Genomic DNA, 22,710 nt, shown 5'->3' on the forward strand with positions numbered 1-22,710 from the left:
CCCAGGCTACCCAAGCTCTACCTGTGTGAATTCTGCCTGCGCTACATGAAGAGTCGCAGCATACTCTACCAGCACATGAAGAAGTGCAACTGGTTCCACCCTCCTGCCAACGAGATCTACAGGAAGGATAACGTCTCTGTATTTGAGGTGAGACGGTTGCATGGTTTTGGTTGAACAGCAAACACAAGATATATTGTGAGTGAATGAAGATGGATGACACTGAAACTAACCAAACAACCGGTCTCTGTTGACGCTTCTGCACAAATTTTCTAAATTTGTTATGGTAGTCACCTCAGAGCAGGGAATTGTTCATCATATATGTACCAAGACCCACTAAATATTATCACAGCTTATTAGAGATCAGAGATAATGTAACACACCTGTTCTTTGCTACCTCCCAAATTAACTGACAGTTATGTTATTACTCCAGTATGTGATGTTATCTACCACAGTTAGAAGGATGATTGGAAGACTTCATAATTACCGATTTCCAGTTAAGCTCCTCTTCTGGGTCTTGTAGCACAGCAGCAGTTTCAGTGGATTGTTGCCTGCAGGCCATGGCCACTGCTGCTTCTGTTTCCTCACTCTGTGGTCTGTCCTGGCTCCAACCAGAGCATAGATAGCTGGCGAGCTGCCAAACTGAACCTCCCTCCATTTCCCTTTACAGCTCTTTGTTTTTCTCCGCGGCCCCATCTATCTGTCAGCCTCTAGAGACTCCGCTGAGATCATTGCTCGACACTTACTTCTGTTTCATTCACTTTCACCCCTGCTGCTCAGCTCTCAAACAGCACATTAAAGATGTACTTCTGGACTGTTCCTGAGATTCTTTCATTTAGGAAACTGTCTGTTGGTGTTGCACTCATGTGTTTCTTCACTGATCCCACAACAGGTTGATGGGAATGTGAGCACAATCTACTGTCAGAACCTGTGTCTGCTGGCCAAGCTGTTCCTGGACCACAAGACCCTCTACTATGACGTGGAGCCCTTCCTCTTCTACGTCCTAACACAGAACGACGGCAAAGGCTGCCACCTCGTCGGCTACTTCTCAAAGGTTTGTTTGCGATGCTTGCCATTAGGGCTGAGCAATTAATAGAAAATGTATCAAAGCCGCAATTTATAACCTCACTGACTTAATCGTGCTCATCTTGGTTAATTTGTTCAATACCTTCCCCGCTGCTCAAAAATCCTAGAGGAAACACTGCTTAGTATTATATTGTTAAATTCACATTACAATGTAACGAAATGCTACATTGAGTCATAATCAAATTATAAAAAAATATGCACTTCATTAGAAAAAAGATCCCAGCTTTAATACTTCCGCATATTTCACATACAGACCATAAAATGATCGTTCATTAATTTTAATTGAGGTAAAGGTTTGAAATAATGGTGATATTGATTTGAAGTCATATTGCCCTGCTGTTCTTGACATCATTCCTGTGCTGGATTGAACCTCCACAGCCTCTGAGCGATGTTACATTTCTTATGTATTTTGCATGCGTCTTATCCATATGGGTCTTATCCATATTCATTTTGATGGGATACATACAAACGCTCTGTATATTATAATCACCCAGCACAAACCTAAACCGCTTAATGAACCGACATGAAGAGGAAATGATTTCACATTAAGAGAAATTGAAATGCATTGGCATCACCCTACACTGACACATTTCAATAAACCTACAAATGCTCATGATGTGTCTCAGATAAACAGTGGGTTCTGTGAGCTCCCCTGCCCCTCTGTGGAGTTTGCAGTTGCAGGTGCTCTAATTAACATGCGACCACGCTGCCAAATATACAGCAGCGAGTGAGTGAGCGGATGCGGTAACATCTCTGCTCTACACCCACACAGCACTGTTTTTTGGAGCCTTGATTTTTTTATCTAATGGTTGTCTGTGTCTTTTTCTATTTTCCAGGAGAAACACTGTCAACAGAAATACAACGTATCATGCATCATGATTCTTCCACAGTACCAGCGCAGGGGCTATGGACGGTTTCTCATAGACTTCAGTAAGGCTTTCAGCTTTAAACATAACACAGAAAACACAGTGATAAGACTGATAACTGAGAAAATGTCTTGATTAATATATATATATATATATTTTTTAATAGTGTTGTTTAACATTTAATATGTGGTGTGTGTCCTTGATTTATTCGTCCCTCCCCACAGGTTACTTATTATCGAAGCGTGAGGGACAGCCTGGATCTCCAGAGAAGCCATTGTCGGACTTGGGTCGGCTGTCCTACATGGCCTACTGGCGCAGCGTGGTGCTAGAGTGTCTCCACGAGGTCCGTGACCGGCAGATCTCCATACGACAGCTCAGCAAACTGACGGGTATCTGCCCGCAGGACATCACCACCACCCTGCACAGCCTCACAATGCTGGAGCAGCGAGGAGAGAGGTCAGAGTCAGGACTCAGCAAACCCTGAGATTACAACTCAGTTCAAAGACACTCCAGTGACTGTGTTGTCACATGTATTACGAACTTCCTTTCAGATTGCGTGGCGTTTTAATTTTCTCAATGAACTGCACATGTTTTATTAATTCTCACCATCATTATTGACATTTCTCTAATAACACTGATGTGGAAAAAGAAATGTCAGTGGTAGCATCTGAATGGTTGCAACATGTCACTAAATGGTGACAGTATGAAGCTCTGACAAGACTTCTAATGTAGTTACTTGTAAACATACCAGTAGTCTTGTGATTGTGCATCAATGAAGTTACAGTTTAAAAAAAAATTATAAAAATACAAGTTGACATACCCAGGTTGCAATTACTAAAATAAAATAAGATAATCCTTTATTAGTCCCACAATGGAGAAATTTAGATTACAGCAGCAGAACTCAAAATAGGCATCAGTAAGTAATAAGTAACATGCAATACTGGTAAGGGCTAGGAATATAACAGACCTCTACCCTCTAAACATGCTCGTTGTGCAACAGTAATAGTCATTCCTGTGAAGCACAGTGGCCACTGAGCAATACGAGGGCCTGTATACACACATTCGCTGCAGTATATGGATTTAACAAGGCTTTCATGCAGAGAATTTGATTGGTTGATTATAAGTAATCAATTTACTTGAGGAATCGCTTCAGCCCCAGTGAACACCAAGTATCCAGACCGTGTGCAATGACTTTTGAAAAATGTCAAATACGGTTAGAAAAATCTGATAAGAAGTCTGGAATTTTTAAATGGAAATTGTACAGGAACCCTGTTACAGGTTCTGCTGGTAATGAATCACAGTCTGGTTGCACAACAAGCATCAACTGCCAAACAAAACTAAAGCAACTTCCGCTGAAATGCGGGCTTCTCTCCAAAAAAATGACGTGGCAATTTGAAAATATTCATTAAGGAAGTATTGCGTCTCCGTCAGTTTACCATAATTTATATTTTTCTGTGCCAACACCTCAAGGATACCTGAAATGCATTATAACAAGTAGCACCTCAGTTAAAGATGGTACTATTCTGTGATGCTAAGTTATGAGCAGAACTGTGTCTACATACACTATATAACAAGCTAACATTAACACACTGGTGTGGATGTACTCACACATACTGACATACATGGTCATTTATCTGGTTTACTGCACCCGTATGTAGAAAAACATGCACACTTAGTCCTAACGCTCTTGTCTCTTTGTTATTGCTTTTTTAGACTCGTCCTGGTGCGAAGGGACAAGCTGGTGACGAATCACATGAGTCGTCTAAAGGCTCGGCCGCGGCAGCTGGAGGTCGACCCCGAGTGTCTGCGCTGGACTCCCGTCATTGTTACCAACACCGTGGTCTCTGATGGTGACGGAGATGATGATGACGAGGAGGAGGACGAAGAACCCAGGAAAGACATCCACAAGGAGGTAAGTGCATTTCATTTCTATGTTTCAAAAGGAGATGATGGATTAATGCACCTGTTCGTATTGATATCTTATGTATTATTTTACTCTATCTATCAACAGATCAAACCAATTCACAAGGTCCCTCCAATGTCCTGGCACATGCGCCAACGGAAGAAAAGGGAGCAGGAAGAGGAGGAGGACGAGGACGACGAAGATGATGATGATGACGATGATGAAGAAGAGGAAAGGAAGGGCTTTTTGGGGTTTCCCCTTGGCCAAAGCTCTCCAACTTCCCCTCCCATCCGCTGTCCACCCCCTGTCCAAGAACCACCACGACCCCCTCCGCCAACAAACGGAGAACGCAGACCACGGGGACGCCCACCCAAAAACTGGCCTTGGGGCAAGGTGAAGGACAGCGCAAGGGTTGGAAGGCCACCTAAGATTCGCCCCGTGGAGGACGATGATGATGATGATGGGCGAACAGAGGGAGGAAAAGCCACTGGCTCTGCCATAGGACCCCCCTCCCTTTTCTCCCTCGACAGACAAGAGTCCACAGCCTTTCACTCACTAGACATGGCCCGGCACCCCTCCATAACCCCTGCACGAAGAGGGCGGCCTCCAGGGAAAAAGACAGGCCCGAAGCCCAGACTGAGTGAAGGGCCTGGTGAGGGGCTGGCACAGCTTCCTTTGGTTTCCAGGTTAAATGAGCCTCCGTCTGTCAGGAAGAGCTGCTTCAGTGAAAGCAGTGAAGAGGAGGACGATGACGACGATGATGAAGATGACGATGACAGGAGAGCTTGCTCCCCACCCATCCTCACTAAGCCTGCTATGGGGCTCAAATGCAAGGTAAGAGATGTTAACGTTATTGATACTGTAATAAAGTCTCAGAATTAAATCCTCAACTAAATCTCAGTTTCAGTTGGAGTAGGTCTGTAGCAACTATTGAAACGTAATTCAAAAGTACATCTTTCTTTCCACCCAGAAGCCCCTGAGGAAACGTCGCTTTCGCCAGCGCAGCCACCCTCACAGCAGCGTGGTGACTGAGACCATCTCTGAGACCACGGAGGTTCTGGACGAGCCCTTTGTAGACTCTGACTCAGAGAGGCCTATGCCCAGATTAGAGGAAGAGACGCCACTGGGCCACCCACTGCGCCGTTACCCCCCAGCTCGCTCTGCATTGAGGTTATCCGACCCCGGACCCAAAAGAGGCCGGCATTCCAACCTCTCAGATTCAGAGGAAGATGGTGAGTAGAGATGATTTAGTTGTCGGTCATTCCAGGCTAGACCCTCCCACTTCATGTCATAGATTGTTGTTAAAACTTGATTTAAGTTCAAGGAACCTTGTATTTGATTCACTTATAAAAGTGATTCACTACTAAAAGTGCGAAAAAATCAGCAATTTAAATAAATGTATTAACTGTTTTATAGACATACAATGAATAGTATCACTTCACCATAAAATATGATTATGGATATAAAAATAATCGGAATAATCCAAAATCGGTATAAAATAATGACCTGCTCAGGGAGAGATTTAGAATTTAGTTAATTGTATTCTCCCTCTCTGAACATGAACTAGTTAAACGTTGTACCTCTGGATGACATGACATGGAATGACTCCTACAAAGCAAAGATAATTGCACAGGTAGTGTTTTCTCTATCTTTATCTAACACTGGCTTATTTTTTTATCTCCTCTCAGAACTAACACCTGTGCTGAAGCCTGTGGCAGATCTGCCAGCAACTCCATCAAAGACCCTAGCAGCCAACTCTGACGTCCCAGTGAAGAAGAAGAAAGGCTGGCCCAAAGGAAAGAGCCGCAAACCACTGCACTGGAAGAAACGGGGACCTGGTAAACCACCTAGTGGCGGGCCCAGCCAGAGAGGGGCTGCAGATAGCCAGGCCTTAAGCGGGGATCCCCCACCCCCTAAAATCAAGATGAAGCCAGGCCGCAAGCCCCGCAGCTGGTACCTGCAGCGAGCCCAAGAAGAGGCCGAGAGGCAGGAGCAAGAAAGACAAAGGCTGTTGGAGCAGCAGCTTGACAAAGACCCTCAGATGCTCCAGAAAGACGATCGTAACAGCAAGCGAGTATGCTTAACCAGCACTGACAGAGACACCAAACAGAAAGACTCAGATGAAGAGGACGACTATCTCCCTAAGCCTGTTGAGCAGAAGGTGCCCAAGAGGCGAGGGAGACCGCCCAAGAACCGCAACCTCTGCCAGCCGCCACAGCCTGCCCCCAAACCCCCTCCTCCCTCTGAGCCAGAGGAGGAAGAGGAGGAGGACGAAGAAGAAGAGTCTGAAAGAGCCTGGGAAGAGGACAAGCCGAGCCGTCCACTGTCCCGTCCCCTGCTGTCCCCTTCTTCCTCCTCTTCCACATCAGGGCCCCAGGCCCCACAGTGCCGGCCCCAGGACACAGATATGGTCGACAGGGAAGAAGACGATGATGATGATGATGAGAGGGAGGAAGAGGAGTGTGGCAGTATGGGCAGTGGTGGCGGTAGCATCAACAGACGAACAGCCGTCACGCCAGGTTCAGGAAGCAGACGCAGTGAAGACCACGATGCAGACGATGAAGGCGACGGACACTTAGAGGAAAAGAGCAACAGCAGCAACAACAGCAGTAAGAAAAGAAAAAGTCAGGACTCCGAAGATGACGATGATGATGATGACGAGGAGGAGGAGGAGCCTGCCTCCCAGGCAAGCTCTCCACCGGTTAAAGAAGAACCCCAAGCCGGAGAGGCTTTTTTAGACATGGAGAACAGCGTGGCCCGGGACTATGTCAGCAAACAGGAGGAGGAAGAAGAGGAGGAGGAGGAGGAGGAGGCTGAAGAGGAGGTGCAGGACACCAAGTGTCGGCCCTCCTCGGCTGACCCGCAGCAGGAAGAGCGGCGGCGCAGAGAGCAGGAGGAGTCTGCTGCAGCTGCGGCAGCAGTGGAGACAGTCACAGCCATGTCTGTTCCCTCTGAGCCCATGGAGCTCCAGCCTCTGCACCCCGACGACAAGGACGTCACACTTTTAATGGAACCCCAGCACACACACACACACTCTCACCCTCACCAGCATTCTGAATTCAAAGAGGAGCTGGGCCACCATCACCCACACCACCCCCACCACCACTCTAACGAGCTAGACCTGGAGACTATGCAGGCCGTCCAGTCCCTGACACAGGGGGAAGCCCAGGACGAAGAGACTGAGCCCCAGCCACACCACGGGGCTTACCAGGACTGTGAGGAGACTTTAGCTGCCTGCCGGACCCTGCAGAGTTACAGCCACACGGGGGAGACGGAGGAGGAGGCCCTGGCCTTAGTAGAGGAGTGTGGGGCCTCCCAGCACAGCAGTCCCCTCCCCAATCCCCCTGTACCACCCCTACCCAGTCAGTCTGTGCGCTCGGTTAATAGTCCGGGGTTGCCCTCAGGTATCATGGACACAACTTCAGCGGGGCAGAGGGGAGGGACACCTATCCCCCCAGGAGCCGGGGGCAATGGTGGAGGTTCTGGAACGGGGTACACCCAAATCACACCAGAGCATCCCAGCTCTCTTTCTGCCCCATCCCAGCAGAACATGGAGACATCGCCGATGATGGACGTGCCATCTGTATCAGACCACTCGCAGCAGGTGGTTGACAGCGGCTTCAGCGACCTGGGCAGCATAGAGAGCACCACAGAGAACTATGACAACCCCAGCAGCTATGACTCCACCATGGGTGGAGGGGGCAACGGAGGAGGGAACGGGGGCAACGGAGGCGGGATGTCAGCTGCTGTTATTACAGGAGCTTCCACAGCTTCTTCCTCTTCAGCCTCCTCTTCTTCCAGCTCGGCCACACCATCCTCCTCCAACAGCTGCTCCTTTGTGCCAGCCCCAACCCTCACATCACCTACGGGTACCGGAGGATCCCAGCTAGCCATGGGCAGCTGTAGCCTCATTCAGCAAACAGGACCAGGGCCCAACAGTGGGCCAGTTGCGAGTAACGTAGGCAGTGGTGTGCCCCAGCCCCCACCACCCCCACCCCCATCCAACACACCCAACTGTGGCATTAAGTCTCCTCAAAGCTGTGGTGTGATTGAAAGGCCTCCCAGCGCCAACCAGCACCAGCAGCAGCAGCAGCAACAACAACAGCAGCAGCAGCAGCACCAGCAGCAGCAACAGCAGCAGCAGCAACAGCAGCAGCAACAGCAGCAGCAGTCCCAAAAAAAGGTTTCTCAGCAGCCTACGCAGCAGCAAGCCCCCAACCCTCAACCCTCAGCACCGCCACCACCACTGCAGCAACAGCAGCAGGCCTTGTCCCAGTGTAGCATGGGTAACGGGTTTGCCTCCACGCCCATGATCATGGAGATACCCGAGAGTGGAGGCGGAGGAGGTGGCCGCACCCTCTATGAGCGCATGGGTCAGGATTTTGGCACAGGGGGCTACCCACAACCCTCTGCAACATTCAGCCTGGCCAAACTCCAGCAGCTCACCAACACCATCATGGACCCCCATGCCATGCCCTACTCTCATTCAGCCTCAGTCACCTCCTACGCCACAAGTGTTTCTCTGTCCAACCCGGGGCTGGCCCCTTCACCCCACGCTCCCCTCCCTCAGGGCCAGCCCACTATGACGCCACCTCCCAACCTCAGCTCTGGCTCCATGAATCTAGGCTCCTTGCAGCTGCAGTGCAACATGCCTGGCACCAACATTGGCCTGGGACCCCCGCCGCACACTCAGAGGCTACAGGGCCAGATGGCTACAGTCAAAGGCCACATTTCCATACGGTCCAAAGCCACCCAGCAGCTGGCCCCAGCCCCACACCAGCAGCAGCTCTATGGTCGCAGCTCAGGGGCCGTGGCCATGCAGGGCACACCACGCACCTTGTCCGTGCAGCGTGGCATGATGCCAAACCTCATGCCCACACCGGCACAGTACAATTCCATGAACATGACACCCCTGAACGCCATGTCTGCCGGCTACCGAATGCCCCAACCCATGATGAACAGTGGTTATCACGGCAATCCCCCTTACATGAACCAGGCAGCTCAGTACCCCATGCAGATGCAAATGGGCATGATGGGAGGGCAGGGTTACCCACAGCAGCCTATGCAGCCCAATCACCACGGCAACATGATGTACACTGGCCCCTCCCATCACAGCTACGCTGGTGTCCCAAAGCAGTCGCCGTACATGAGTAGATGAGCAGCCAGGAACTGAAAAAGGAGGCACTAGGCCAGAGCTGATCTTGCTGTACTCTAAATGTCCAATGCTCCTGCTCACCCTCTCCGGTGCCTCAGCGGGTACCAGGGAGAGCGCCTGAAAGAAACAGAGAGGGTCTTTGGGGTTCCTGTTTTTCTATGTTGAGATTTCGTCCCCTTTTATTTGGGTTCGTCTCCCCTCCCCTCCCACCTGGCTGTGTATGGGAGCAAGGCTGAAGGGTTTCTGGCGCGGGGTGTGTACATGGACCACGACAGTGCCATGCTGCTTCGTGTCAGGCGCACACAGTCGGCAAACGTGGCTTCACACAGACGCAGGAGACTCCACCTCCTCGTCAAGTGCAGGAGGAGAGACGGGGAGTACAAGAACAACGAGGACAGACAAATCAGGAGTACCTTGCTTTGTCAGACTGCGAATGAAAGCTGAATATATTCAAACATGCACACAATCTTTTAATTAAAATAGGAAGCCTTACCTTGAAAAAAGAAAGACAATGAAACATAGTAGGCGGAGTCTTGTTTTGTTTTGTTTTGTTAAACATGATGTTAAATCTTATTTTTGTTGTCGATGTTTTTGTTGATTGTTTTTTTAAATACTTGTGTGCAGTCAGACCTCTTATATGCTTTGGTCTTTATATGTGCAGTGATACACTCGCGCTCTCTCAGAAATACCGAAACATCTCTGCAGGCCACCCGGTCACACAGCTTTTCACCCGGTTCCAGAAAAGCATAGGAGCGGGACCTCCGGTGTGCGAGCTGTTTTGTAGAGTCTTTGTCTTCCTGGAATGGACAGTGTTGCTGTACCAAAACACAGCAAAGACACAGAGGAGACGAGCGCGTTACTGTCCATTTTATGTCCATAAATAAAATAAGTAGCATTATTTTCCAGTTTACCGCCGCTCTGAAACGTTTAGATGTAAATATTCTGGTACTTCCCAATATCCAGCACACACAAACACACACAGGCTAGCTGTCGGCAACTGGTGGCTGGCTCAGGAAGCATTCAGCTGTTCCACACTCCACTGAAAGACGGTGTACAACGTCAGCCTTTTTTTTTTTTTGCAGTTTAGGAAATGCAGAACAAACAGTGGGATTCCCATTGAACTGCTTTAAAGGAAATTATAGCTGACCTCCCCTCCTTAAGTGTTAGTGACCCAAAGAGGTCGAGGAGTCTGCTTTTGAATGGTGTATTCTGTTGAAACTGTATTTTTTTGTTGTTCTTTTTGCAAAAATCTGCACTCCCATTGGCTAGAAACGTGGCAGTATGCCTTTTATAAAAGGTGTGCCTAATTGCCTGATCTAGTGCATGGACTGGCCCTCCTATAGAGAGGCACACTCTACACATGAAAGCAGGTTCAGAGGGGAGTTAGTGTTCCGAGGTCCTGTCGGCTATGGAGGTGAACGGTTGACCTTGTTGCTCCATGTACCAGTATTCAAAGACAAAAGAGGAGTTTTTCGGTTTCTTACAGACGTGACATTGCATACTTAAGTTGTGTGTATTGTTCTGTTCTGTACTTCCTTTTTGTTGTGTTTCTTTCTGAATTTTATCAGACTGGGCAGCTTTCTTTTATGACACGAGCTGACTCTTTTTGACTTTAGAAAACCTATTGTAGAGAAAATGTTTTTTCTATAATATAAAAGGAAATTCTGACATTGATATTGGTACTGTCATTTTTTCACTTATGTTTCAGGAAAAAAAACAATACATATTTTTTAGCTCGCCTCTTGGGTAATACTTACTAAGAAATTCAAAATTTAAAAAAATTACCACTTACTTTGAGTGACTTTAAGATGCCTTTAACCGCTCCATTCCATGTCATCTCTAGAGTTTTTCTATCTTTGTGTAGTATATTAATGCTATTTTAAACAAAAGGACTACAAATATCTAAAGGTCACTTGGCATTCTTTTTTTTTTACTACTTGTGTGTGTATAGGATGACTTCCTTACATTTAAGAGGCATGTAAAAATGAGCTCAGTATATTTCTGTCTGTTTATATCGCTTCCCTTTTTGTATCCTTTGTAATTGTACATGTTGCGTTGTATGCTAAGAGATGGCGCAAAATAAAGAGGCGTGACAGCTGGGCAAACAGTGAAGGTTGTTTTGCGCCCAGCAGCCTCAACTCTCGACTCTGTCCCTGTATGTATTTCCATTTATTTGTTTTTTTTTTGTTTTTTTTTTCTTAGCAAGTACTTTCAAAGAACTCTGTACATTTTAACATAAAATGAAAATAAATTATGTTGAGCCATCTTGCTTCCCTTGAGCCTTTTATATTTTTATCTCACTAAGTTCGGTTAATTATAAAATAAGGTGGCAGTTGTCACTCTAGAGACATGTTTCAAAATCGACTGCTTCACTATCTTCAGCACCCAGGTCATGTTCTAAATCAGTCGGCCCTCCTCTATAAGCCGAATATTTAGATTTTGGAATTGGATTTGAGTTAATTTTAGAGTACAAGAAAGGAGTTTTACCGTAAAATGGGTAAAAGTATTCAAATATATCCCATTTTAATTCTAATCCTAACATTTAGTTCAACAACATCCAATTGTCTAGTTTCTCTACCAGTGACACTTGAACCATTTTTTAACATAGAACTCACATTTTATTTATTTTTGATAAGTCGCTAATAGATCTGTGGGAGTTTATTTTATTTCCAGATATTAAGGTTTCACACATCATCAGGAAATTATCAGTGTACTGAAAATGAACCTCAGCCTTTACTGCAATTACCGATGAGATTTTTATGACTACTTTTGGCCACTAGATGTCCCTGCAGAACTAGAGCTTATGTCATAATGTAGCCTCAATGTGAGAATAACAGCATCTCCTCACCTTCGAGTCAATGTCTGAACAAGTCAATGATGTCAGCACAGTTAACAAACACCTTAACTAAACCAACATGTTGGTTTATGAAAGTACTCTTACATGTCATTTTTCAATTACTCCCCCCACACATACACACACAACCCCCACCCCAAAAGAGATGACACTTCCTCGATGCAGAAAGTACATTGCCATATAAATAACTCAAGGAGTTTAAGCAAAGTAACTTAACAAAGTACAGGATGGTATTTTTTACATAAAAAAAGGGGGAAATAATAAAAAATATATATATGTATGAAGGTAGTCAGGGAGGTCCTGAACACAGGCATATCAATCTCTCTCTGAACTTATTGAGCAAAGTGTTTTTACAGTACTCTGAAGTATCCTGAAATGATCTATTCCACAGTGAAAATGTTGGACTTTACTTTGAAAAATCTCAAAATACATTCAGAGAAATCGTTGATAGTCCCGTATGCAGGTAGTCAGGTAGGTCCTGAACACAGGCATATCAGTCTCTCTATGAAATTATGCAAGTGTTTTTACAGTACTTTGAAGTATCCTGAAATTCACCTGAAATGATCCATTCTACTTTGGAAAAATGTTAAACAGTGACAATTTGGGATTTTATTTTGAAAAGTCTCCAAATATATTCAGTAAAAAGTAGTCAGGGAGGTCCTGAACACAGGCATATTTCAAATATACTGTTTTATGGAATTGTGCAAGATTGTTCAATGTAGCTATTACTATAGGGTTAGGTTGACGATGCTTGATCCAGTATTTGTTTTCTGTATATTTGCTGGCCAGTAGTAATATATGAAATTAGGCAGAGAGTCCACCTTGATACCTTCATACAAGCACAATCTGAAAGCATAAAGGGCTTAACATAATAAAAACAATACATCCAAAAAATTAAATAAAAATGAAATGAGCTAACTACCATAAATGTCATTAATTTGCAAATACGCAAGATCGAACATTAAAAGTATGTGTGTTTGTGCGTGCGTGCCCGTGCGTGTGTGCGTGTGTGCGTGTGTGCGTCTGTATGTGTGTGTGTATGTGTGTGAAGTTTGAATGGAAAGAAACTCCACAAGATGAAATCTGATATAGAAACAAAATGTCAGACAAGCTCCATCTCACAGCCAATCAGCGGCCAGAGTTGCTGCTGTTTACCGAGGCTCTCCCTCCGCGGTCCAATCATAGCGCAGCCACCAGCCGAGCAGCTTCCGTATTGTTGACCTATGTCTCCATTGAGTAGGCGGGACTGTGTAGCCTCGGCCTCTGATTGGTTTGCTACGGTGCTCAGGGCTACTCTCTTCAGGATCTGCCTCAGCGAACCGGAAGCGGCGGCTCAGTGGCTCTTTGGGAAAAAACGGTGAAAGGCGAGAAGTGAACATAGAGCAACATTCCTCGGTGAGTGTGTGTAATGTCTGAAGGACGCTCGCAACTAATGTAAAAGGTTGCGTTGGTTTCCAGCTGATGATCTGTGTGTTGATGCCGGAGCGGGCGACGGGGCTGCTCCCCTGTCATGAGACTGGGGAGGAGGAGGGACTGCTGTAGCATCATATGTTGCGATGAAGGCCTCCAGCCTCCGACAGATACAGTTCTTCTGTTAAAACAATTCTAATAGTCCTGGTTTTATTCCAGTATATGTGTCCAGGTTCGTGTGGTTCCCACTCTGCTCTGAACTCGATATCTCTGCCGCATATTTAATGAATACTCCGGTGTCACATTTCCTCAGCCGCCGTAAGTTTGACTGAAGACGACAGAGCCATGTTGTATGAAGTCAAACACCGCTTGGTTAGTTCAGACGCAGCTTTGCTCCAAGCTCCTTTTACAAAGTTACACATTTTATGTCGACGTCTGCAAATCGATTCAGAAGGTTTAATGTGATCTGTCTGCGAGCCGTCCATTGACATGTGAGACACAAAGTTGGACAGATAAAGGATGTGACAATGTCAATTATACTTTCATTTGTTGGTTTCAATGGGTTTAACTGGTAGTGCTTTATTCAGATTCACCTTTGTGATATTTGCTTTAGACAAGGGTGTAGCACCATTCTGTTGACGTGATAAGCCAGCACACATCTACCACACAGACCTAACCCGTGCTGCTCAACAAAGCACTCCAGTGTTGTCTTTATATTCAGCTGCATTAGTTTTGATTTTCACTCAAACACTGGTAAAATGTTCACTCATTCATTCTGAGGCTCAGTGAAATGACCACTGACTAAATAGACGTGCAAAACAAATAAATAAGGTAAAGTAAATACATTTACTGTGAAATAACTGCATTATTACACAATACAGTTACAGCACAGCAGTTAATTCTCAGGTGTAAATTATATACTTGCCATGTAGCTGTTTCAGTTTTAGGATACTCCTAAATCTCTATTACCTTTCTATTTCATTATTAAGCATTCAATATTTTCTATTGTGGGGACCTAATATTAAACGCTGATTGAATTATTAGTTGGCCGACAAAAATCTGCCAATATGAGCCTCTCGCAGCCATCAGTATCTGCTTTTATGTTTGCCCGATATATACTTGTATTATACAGAATAAACAATGCAGAAAAGATGTGCATTTATGTTTACATTTTACATAACAAATGTGTTTTTTTACCTAAAATGTATATTCTATATATTTGTTCTAATTTATATTTTCATTTTATGTACAGATATTCATAATGGAGTTTTTGTTTAAAATGTAAAATATCAAGATCCAACAAAATTTCTTTGTCATATGGGTTTGAAAACCAAATCTTAGGAATCGTGGCAATATAAAATGGCTTCTATATCGTCTTTGCATCAGGCCCAAAATTCACATAATGTAAAGTATTGCATCACTTCTCTAAGATATAAAATGTGTATAATCCAGTGACCTCCACCTGAATTCTACATCTCTCACAGTTTATTCAAATGTTGCCCGAAATGCCTTGGTTTATATTATGTGCTGGTTTATGTTCATATCGTTTGCCTTCCAGCCTCCAGCCAAAATGATCCACAGCCTGTTCCTCATAAACGCCTCAGGGGACATTTTCCTGGAGAAGCACTGGAAGAGCGTGGTCAGCCGCTCAGTGTGCGACTACTTCTTTGAGGCACAGGAGCGCGCCACCGAGCCAGAGAACGTCCCCCCGGTGATCTCTACGCCGCACCACTACCTTATCAGTGTGCTCCGGCATCGTATCTACTTCGTGGCGGTCATCCAGAGCGAAGTGCCGCCGCTCTTCGTTATCGAGTTTCTGCACAGAGTTGTCGACACATTCCAGGTTCTTCCTTACTCTTTTTTTCGGTGCATTTTTTTTTCATTTCATTGACACAGATCTGACTTTAATTCTCCACATTCTGCCTGTTGTCTGTGATCTCAGGACTATTTTGGAGTGTGTACAGAGGCTGCCATTAAGGACAATGTGGTAGTGGTGTATGAACTGCTGGAAGAGATGCTGGATAATGGCTTCCCACTGGCCACAGAGTCGAACATCCTCAAAGAGCTCATTAAGCCCCCCACCATCCTCCGCACTATGGTCAACACCATCACGGGTACAGTCTACTTACATGATCAAATTTCATTAGAGGAGAACAAGGTGTTCTTAATATTTAAGGTAAAAATACAGTTGCGAGATACAGTCTGTCAGCATGTCTCAATGCAGGTTGTTTGTTTTAATAACGTCAGAGGATCCATTAACACAAAAATATATATTGTATCTGTTATTATTGAATTATGACGTTAAAATGCCGAGGTGTATATTAACACAGTCCAGAAATTAGGCCAATCCTTTATAGTCATGGCCTGAAACATAGCAACATGAGATCCCTGTATACTAGTGACTGTACGTATTGTTTCACATCAATGTGTGTTTTGCAGGCAGCACCAATGTGGGTGAACAGCTCCCTACAGGCCAGCTCTCCGTGGTGCCATGGCGACGCACTGGGGTCAAATACACAAACAACGAAGCTTATTTTGATGTGGTGGAGGAGATTGATGCAATCATCGATAAATCAGGCATGGCGCTGTACTTATTACAAAGACACACGTAGTTTAAACTGACATATATCTGCATGAAACATTTACTTCAAACATCACAATGTGGTACTCAGAATTATTTATTGTTTGTAAAGGAATGTATACTCATTGTATTCTCCTCAGGCTCCACAATAACAGCAGAAATCCAGGGAGTTATTGATGCCTGTGTAAAGCTGACGGGAATGCCTGACCTCACCCTGTCATTCATGGTGTGTTTACAAACCTTTTCTTTTCCTTTTGCAGATTTTCAACAAGTTATCTCTCAGGGCATCTACACTATCTGACTAATGTAGACCATTAGAAAGTGGTATATACATGGCTATGTTACCCACAGAGACAAAGTCACAGAGCCCAGCTCTCACTGTTGTGCTCTGCCTCAGCTTTGTCTTTGCATTTGTGAATTATTAGAGCAAGTGCTTCAGTTTTATGGGAATCAGACGTCTCAGTGCATTACAATATGTTTAAAATGATGTAAAAGGGCAAATGTAAAAATGTCTATCTATATAACATATACAGAATATTTAAGATTCTGCTCACATTAAACCAGTTGTTGTAGCTCTGTTTTTGCTTTAACCAAAATGCTTTAAAAAAAGTTTGAATGGGCTCAAAAAATGAAAATACAATAGTTTAAATTGCAGGAAATATGATAAAATGTATTCTGGTTTAACCACCACCCAACCGTTTGTGTTTCTTTCCCCCAGAATCCTCGGCTGCTGGATGATGTCAGCTTCCACCCGTGTGTTCGGTTCAAGCGGTGGGAGGCTGAGCGGATCCTCTCCTTCATCCCCCCAGATGGAAACTTCCGGTTGCTCTCATATCACGTCAGCTCGCAGAAGTCAGTGTTTTATTCAGTTTCTCAGTTATATCACATTATCTGCTATACCACGTTATGGAGAAAGACACATAAAACCCTTTATAATGAATTCAGTTTATAATTGATATGTGAATGATCTTTAAGCTGTGTACTTACATTAAAGTATTTGTTGTCTTCCTTCTTCCTCAGTCTGGTGGCAATCCCAGTCTACGTCAAGCACAACATCAGTTTCCGCGAAGGAAGCTCTCAGGGTCGTTTTGATTTGACCCTGGGCCCCAAACAGACCATGGGTAAGTCGGTGGAGTCGGTCCTGGTCAGCAGCCAGCTGCCCCGTGGAGTCCTCAACGCCAACCTCAACTCCTCCCAGGGAACACACACCTTCGACCCAGTCACAAAGGTACTTTCAAATGTGTCCAGGTGTGATCATACACCTAAAATAAGGAGTGAGTATATGAACATAGGAATCAAAATATTGCTTGAAGTCTGATTTATGACATTAAAGCTACAAGTGTCCACAAGTCATTGTATGCTTCCATTCTGCATTGTCATAGTGTAAAAGGGAATGACCTGTGTTATTAATCTCACACAAATCAAACCTTTTTGTTTCGTCCAGATGTTGACATGGGATGTTGGTAAGATCAACCCGCAGAAGCTTCCCAGTCTGAAGGGTACCATGAGTCTTCAGCCCGGAGCCTCCAAACCTGACGAGAACCCCACCATTAACATCCAGCTCAAGATCCAGCAGATGGCCATCTCAGGTACAAACACACAAACACTTTTAACAACTTCATCTCTTATAAGAGTCATTGTTGTGTCTTTATTGTGTAATTATTGTGTTTCTATGAAACCTCGTTTTATCTCAAACTGAGTCAATGTAGCATTGAAAGTAGTTCACCCTCAACCCCCACATTGAAGAGAGATATGTATATCCTGCTCAGCTGACAACCACCTGACTGTCTCAGCCTGTGAGCACAGTGACACAGTGACCACTAGATGGCGCCAACGGCAACAAATAAACAACCTCAATCTGTGTGAAGTTTTGTATAAACTGATTTTAAATATTCTCTGGTATAATTGTTTCTAAAATGCAGAAATTTGGATACGTGAATGAAAATTTTTCGTTTGTTGTTAACTAAATGTATCTACATGTACTGATCAGCCAAAATATTAAAACATTTAACTGGTTTTATTACTACATTAATTTATCTTTGGCCTTTGAGGTTATTTAATAACAGTTTATAAATCCTAAAAGACCCAATATCCATGGAACAGCGTTACATCTCTTCTTTGGAGAAGCTGTTGCTGAAACAAATCTCTCTGGATGTTTTATTAATTCATCAGCATCTCCACTTTGAGCAACACAATATTCACACATTTATGCCAAACACTTATGATGGCGTATTGGAGTATGGATGAATTCATGATAATTGTGTCGTTCAACAGGACTTAAGGTTAATCGACTGGACATGTACGGTGAGAAGTACAAACCTTTCAAAGGCATCAAGTACATGACGAAGGCTGGCAAGTTCCAGGTCCGGACATGAAGACTCCTGCTCAGTGAGGACTGGACCAAACCACAATAAGACAGAGGGGTTACGTGTTGGGGGAAGGGGAGATGGTACATACCCTGTGTAAATGCTTTTCAGGATTCACCGACACCAACTGAAGGGTCCTTGTAGCAGATGAAAATGGGCCATTTCACATAGAAACGTGAATTAAAAGCATCAAATGTCCAGAAAACAGGTTAAACAAATGTTTCTATTTGAACTGAACCCAGGTCAAACCCAGCTTATCCCAATGTGCTGTATATTAATCCTGAACAAGAATTTCCATTATAATTTCAACCCTGAGGTCAAATCAAACCCAAGCAGTTCCAAGTTTCATTTCAGGCGTAAGTTCAAACTACATTGGAAGCTTTCACTAACAATCTGCTGCTGTCCTGTTTCAGCCTCGGAAGCGATCCGTCCTCCACTTTGTCCAGTATTTCATTTCCGTAATGTATGTCTGGATTCGATGAGTGCAGGTGATTATTATTTGCACAGCAAACAAGAGATATCAGATATTGGACCAATAATAAATAAAAAAAATTCTGACAGCATGACTTGCATAGTATGATTAAAATAACAGTATTTCCCCATAGAGCCCTGCAAGATGAAACAATATCTTTGTCTTACAGTACAGTAATACACCAAACTAATTCAGGAAACTGTTGCTTGGAAGGATGTGCTCTAACTGACATCTTTGGTTCCAAATCAAATTAAAATGTCCATTTCTTTCTCCCACATTTCACAGAATAGAGCTACTGTGATCCTCTGTGTTTAAACCATTCCCATTGCAAACTGCTTGTGAAACTAACTAACATGTGTCTTACCTTCCTGTGTGATTACTTCCCCATGTTCCTCTGTTTTCTGTTTGCCCTGTTTCTGCGCTCTTTTCCGCGTTGCAATGATTTGATGATTTTATGTCTGTAGCACTGGAGCCAGCTCACTACTGTATGAGAATGTGACACTAGATGCATCCTTGATTATGCACTATCTGCTGGTACTAACATTTCATTTTAATGCAGGTGACAGGACAGTAGAGCGACTATAGCTGTTTATTAACATGACTGTTTCTGGGAGATTTCCAGGCCCTTGTTCACCTGTTTTATTCAAATAAAATTGTTATTTATTAAAGTAAACCAATGATTTGCTACATTAATATTATTGTGTTTACAGTGCTCCCATTCCCTGCAGTCCATCATCAGCTTTAACTCTATGGAAACTTGTTATTTCAAAATGTATTATGGCCAAACACCAGATTTAGTTTTCAACACATCCATCATAAGGACTCTTCACCCTCTCAGCTGGATGCTTTACACTGATTATCAAAAATGTTTTCCAGTGCATAAAAACAGTATAATGTGCATCATAATATCTATTTGTAAAGATTGTAAACACAAAATGATGAGGGTCACTATGGCAACTGGGATAAATCGCATTAACAGCTCCAAGAGTCAGGGTAATAAGTATGTGTGCTGCTGGGTCTCTGCTGAAATCAGCTCATATTCATCATATTCAAGCCTCGCAGGTCAAAGAGGTTGATGGTTGCAAATAGAATGTGATATGTGAGCAGCTTTACAACAACAGAAATATATGAAACTGGTATAGAACAATGACAGGAGATGTTGATGGTTTGTATTTTGTCTGTTTGCTTAACAGCCTCCAGGGGAGTGTTATTCTTCTGTAAAAATAAAGATTTGATGTGTTGTAACTGGTTGATAACTCTGATTCCAAATTGTTTTATTATACCGTGAAGTTGATCACAAGTCTACTTCTCTTCATTTCAGTTCTCAGTGGTTCATCAGACTGTGGAGCTACTCTTTTGATGAACATTCAGAGTGTTTTTGTTGTATTTCTAGGCACAAATTAATATTTTCCTGTTCATGTGAAAGAAGCACACATAGATCCACAGCCAGAATAACTGTGGACTAGACCCCTGTTAATTTAGATTGTATACATCACAAAACTGTAGTAGTAGTAATGAAATTACAATTCTGGGAACACTGAAACCACAGAGGATCTTTCTTTTTCAGTTCAACTTAATTTAAAGTGAAGTGCAGTTGGTGCAGTCTTCAATTGAGCCAGCATTACAGGTTATTGAGTAGCAGTCCTTGGGTTCACTGAACCTGATGAATGCCACCACAACGTCCAGAGCTGCTAAAATGCTGTCATTTGGAGTTATTACTGATGTCTGACTAAATACTTTTTGGCCAATGAAATCTAAATTGAATTATCACTGGTGGCTGAGGTTCCTGCACTCGGCAGCTGGGGCCGCTGCTCCTCCTCACAGAGCGAGGAGGAAGATGTTGGGGCTCCGGACCCCAGAGGTCCTGATCCTCATCCTGCCTCCTGATGTTACAACATGTGGTTTGAAACCCACGCGTGACGTCAGCCAATCAAAAACACTACTCTTTGACACCAGGGGCTCCAATTAAACTGTAGAAATCACAGATAAATCATTTCAGATCATCTCAGGACCTCACATGTAAGGACGTAAACTGATAACCAGTTTAACCACCACATCTTCTGGCTGTGTCACGTCAACCCCCCCTGTCCCGCCCTGGCTCCAGCTGGCAGGAGTCCACTCCATAATTTACTGATGACTTTAACCCTTTCACAAATTCTCTCTCTCTAGCTCGCGCTCTCTCTCTCTCTCTCTCTCTCTCTCTCCCTCTCTTTCTAGGACCAGACAGAGCAACTCCAAGTCTGACTTATGTCATCAGGCCAAAACTTTTTCCTCCCTCTCCTATTTTGTGCAGGAGTATTTTGGATGGAGATTGTTGTCATGACATATCTAACGCTCAAGTAAAAAGCCCTTGCATCATCATCAGATAGTGGAGGGACTTTTTTATAGAGGCATTCTTTTCTTTAATTTACAAACGCGTCTGAAGACTGAAGTGAGAACTTTTAAAGAGCCATGCGTCACGGCTGGTAAGTTGCTTATTCTCCTCCTACGGTGTATGCATGCGTTGTGCACGTGCATGATTCAATTCCCACTTGTATGTTTTGTCTGCAGGAATGTGTGAAGCCTAACTGTCCGTTCTGCATTATTTTCTCACATGCAAATGAATGACTAGGCCTTCGTCATAAATGCAAGTTAAGAACAACTACTGAGACTCTCTGATACCATTCGTGTGACTCTTCCTGGCGCGTGCATGTTAATCAGAATCACACCCAGTCAGTCGCAGTGTGGGTTTTGTCACCCACAGTCATTAGCGACCCGCGGCCCTGTAATGAGTTTGTGTAACACAATGTTGATAAGCAGCGTTTATCTCAGTGTGGATCTGAGGATGTGTGTTAGCTGCTAACTGATCTGATGGCTGTGGGCGGACCGGACGTCCCGCTGGGATGTTAGGAGCTCCCTGTCGTCGACCGCGTGGACGCAGAGTGGGCTAACTGGGACCGTTACCATAGTGACAACGATAGTTCTGAGCCTCACTTTAACTTTCCCGCGGCTGATGTCGCGCATTTCACATCTCGCAAACTCTTGCATTATTCCAGCACGTGCTTTATAGGGAGGTGTCAGGGCGCGTGCCACTGCTAACACCTGAGGAACACACATTTAAAAACAGAACATCTCAAACTATTCTACCCTAATACAGTTCTTATGTTCATCTGCGTTGTGGTGGAGCCTCAGAGTTTCTACCTCTAACTTTATCAGAAGTCTAAGCTACACGTCACAGAGCAGCTAGTTTCACAATTACAGCAATGCTTTAAACCCACTGAGCTCCATCCTGAACCTCCAAGTGGTAAGTTGACTTTTTCTTCTTGACCAAATAAAAAGCCTAAATGATACTTATACTTCATTATACATGAACTAGTGTTGAGGAAGCAGTGAAGTTTGGCTAATTCTAAATATGCGTTGGCCGGTTAGCACAGCTGCAAACTAGCTAAACGTTGAGATGTTTCACTTTATGCGTTAAATTCACTTCGTCCCTTCTTTCCTGCAGCAGCTAACAGCTTACAGGTACAAATAATGATTTGTAACTGTGACCTGTCAAAGATATTAATGCAACAAGTTTTTTTAAGTTAAGATCATTTGAGCAGAACTTGGTTTCACAACAGTGTGCATCTAACCATATGGGCAGAGGGTTTTGAGCTTTTATTGTATCGTCATGTTAGCATAAATCAATGGAAGTAAGTGCCACAAGACCTGGAACACACATCACAATGACTTGTTGTTGCTCAAACTGCTGCTCCCTCACTTAAAATTCAAAAATATTAATGAAACAAAGACAAGAAGTCAGTCTTTCATTTTTTATATTCACAAAGTTCTAAATTTACTGCAGCGGGCAATTTCACAGAGTGGTTTAAAACTACCTTATGTTTGTGTATAGTTCCCTCCAAAGCATGTGCAGCTAAGCCTCTGAAACCAGGCAGCAGCAAAGAAACAGTGGGATAGGGTTTATACAATACACGTCATTGACGGTTGACCGGAGCGTGTGACCACAACACAAAGAGGACTGTCCCTGCCATCAACTTATCA

At 44.1% G+C, this 22,710-nt stretch overlaps 2 protein-coding genes across 5 annotated transcripts in view; both read left to right on the forward strand.

The window, feature by feature from the left end:
- Positions 1–11,272, forward strand: part of kat6a (K(lysine) acetyltransferase 6A) — a 34,451-nt gene extending 23,179 nt beyond the window's left edge. For 3 of the 4 annotated variants that reach the window (XM_062384674.1, XM_062384676.1, XM_062384677.1), the window contains 8 exons: positions 6–147; positions 890–1,051; positions 1,920–2,013; positions 2,174–2,405; positions 3,663–3,861; positions 3,961–4,686; positions 4,823–5,084; positions 5,541–11,272. In XM_062384674.1, the coding sequence (XP_062240658.1) occupies positions 6–147; positions 890–1,051; positions 1,920–2,013; positions 2,174–2,405; positions 3,663–3,861; positions 3,961–4,686; positions 4,823–5,084; positions 5,541–9,010 (5,287 nt within the window). In that variant the 3' untranslated portion in view covers positions 9,011–11,272. The remainder of the gene's footprint in view (positions 1–5; positions 148–889; positions 1,052–1,919; positions 2,014–2,173; positions 2,406–3,662; positions 3,862–3,960; positions 4,687–4,822; positions 5,085–5,540) is intronic. The other variant, XM_062384675.1, reaches the window with a different exon arrangement.
- A 1,899-nt stretch (positions 11,273–13,171) lies between these two features.
- ap3m2 (adaptor related protein complex 3 subunit mu 2) lies at positions 13,172–19,946 on the forward strand. The gene is made up of 9 exons (XM_062384678.1): positions 13,172–13,256; positions 14,830–15,114; positions 15,214–15,385; positions 15,711–15,848; positions 15,993–16,078; positions 16,571–16,704; positions 16,873–17,080; positions 17,297–17,441; positions 18,127–19,946. Exons 2-9 carry the CDS (start codon positions 14,842–14,844, stop codon positions 18,225–18,227), a joined length of 1,257 nt encoding a protein of 418 aa, XP_062240662.1. The 5' UTR covers positions 13,172–13,256; positions 14,830–14,841; the 3' UTR covers positions 18,228–19,946.
- Positions 19,947–22,710: the final 2,764 nt, after the last annotated feature.

Source organism: Platichthys flesus, chromosome 3 (genome assembly GCF_949316205.1).
Source record: "Platichthys flesus chromosome 3, fPlaFle2.1, whole genome shotgun sequence".
Lineage (NCBI taxonomy): Eukaryota > Metazoa > Chordata > Actinopteri > Pleuronectiformes > Pleuronectidae > Platichthys > Platichthys flesus.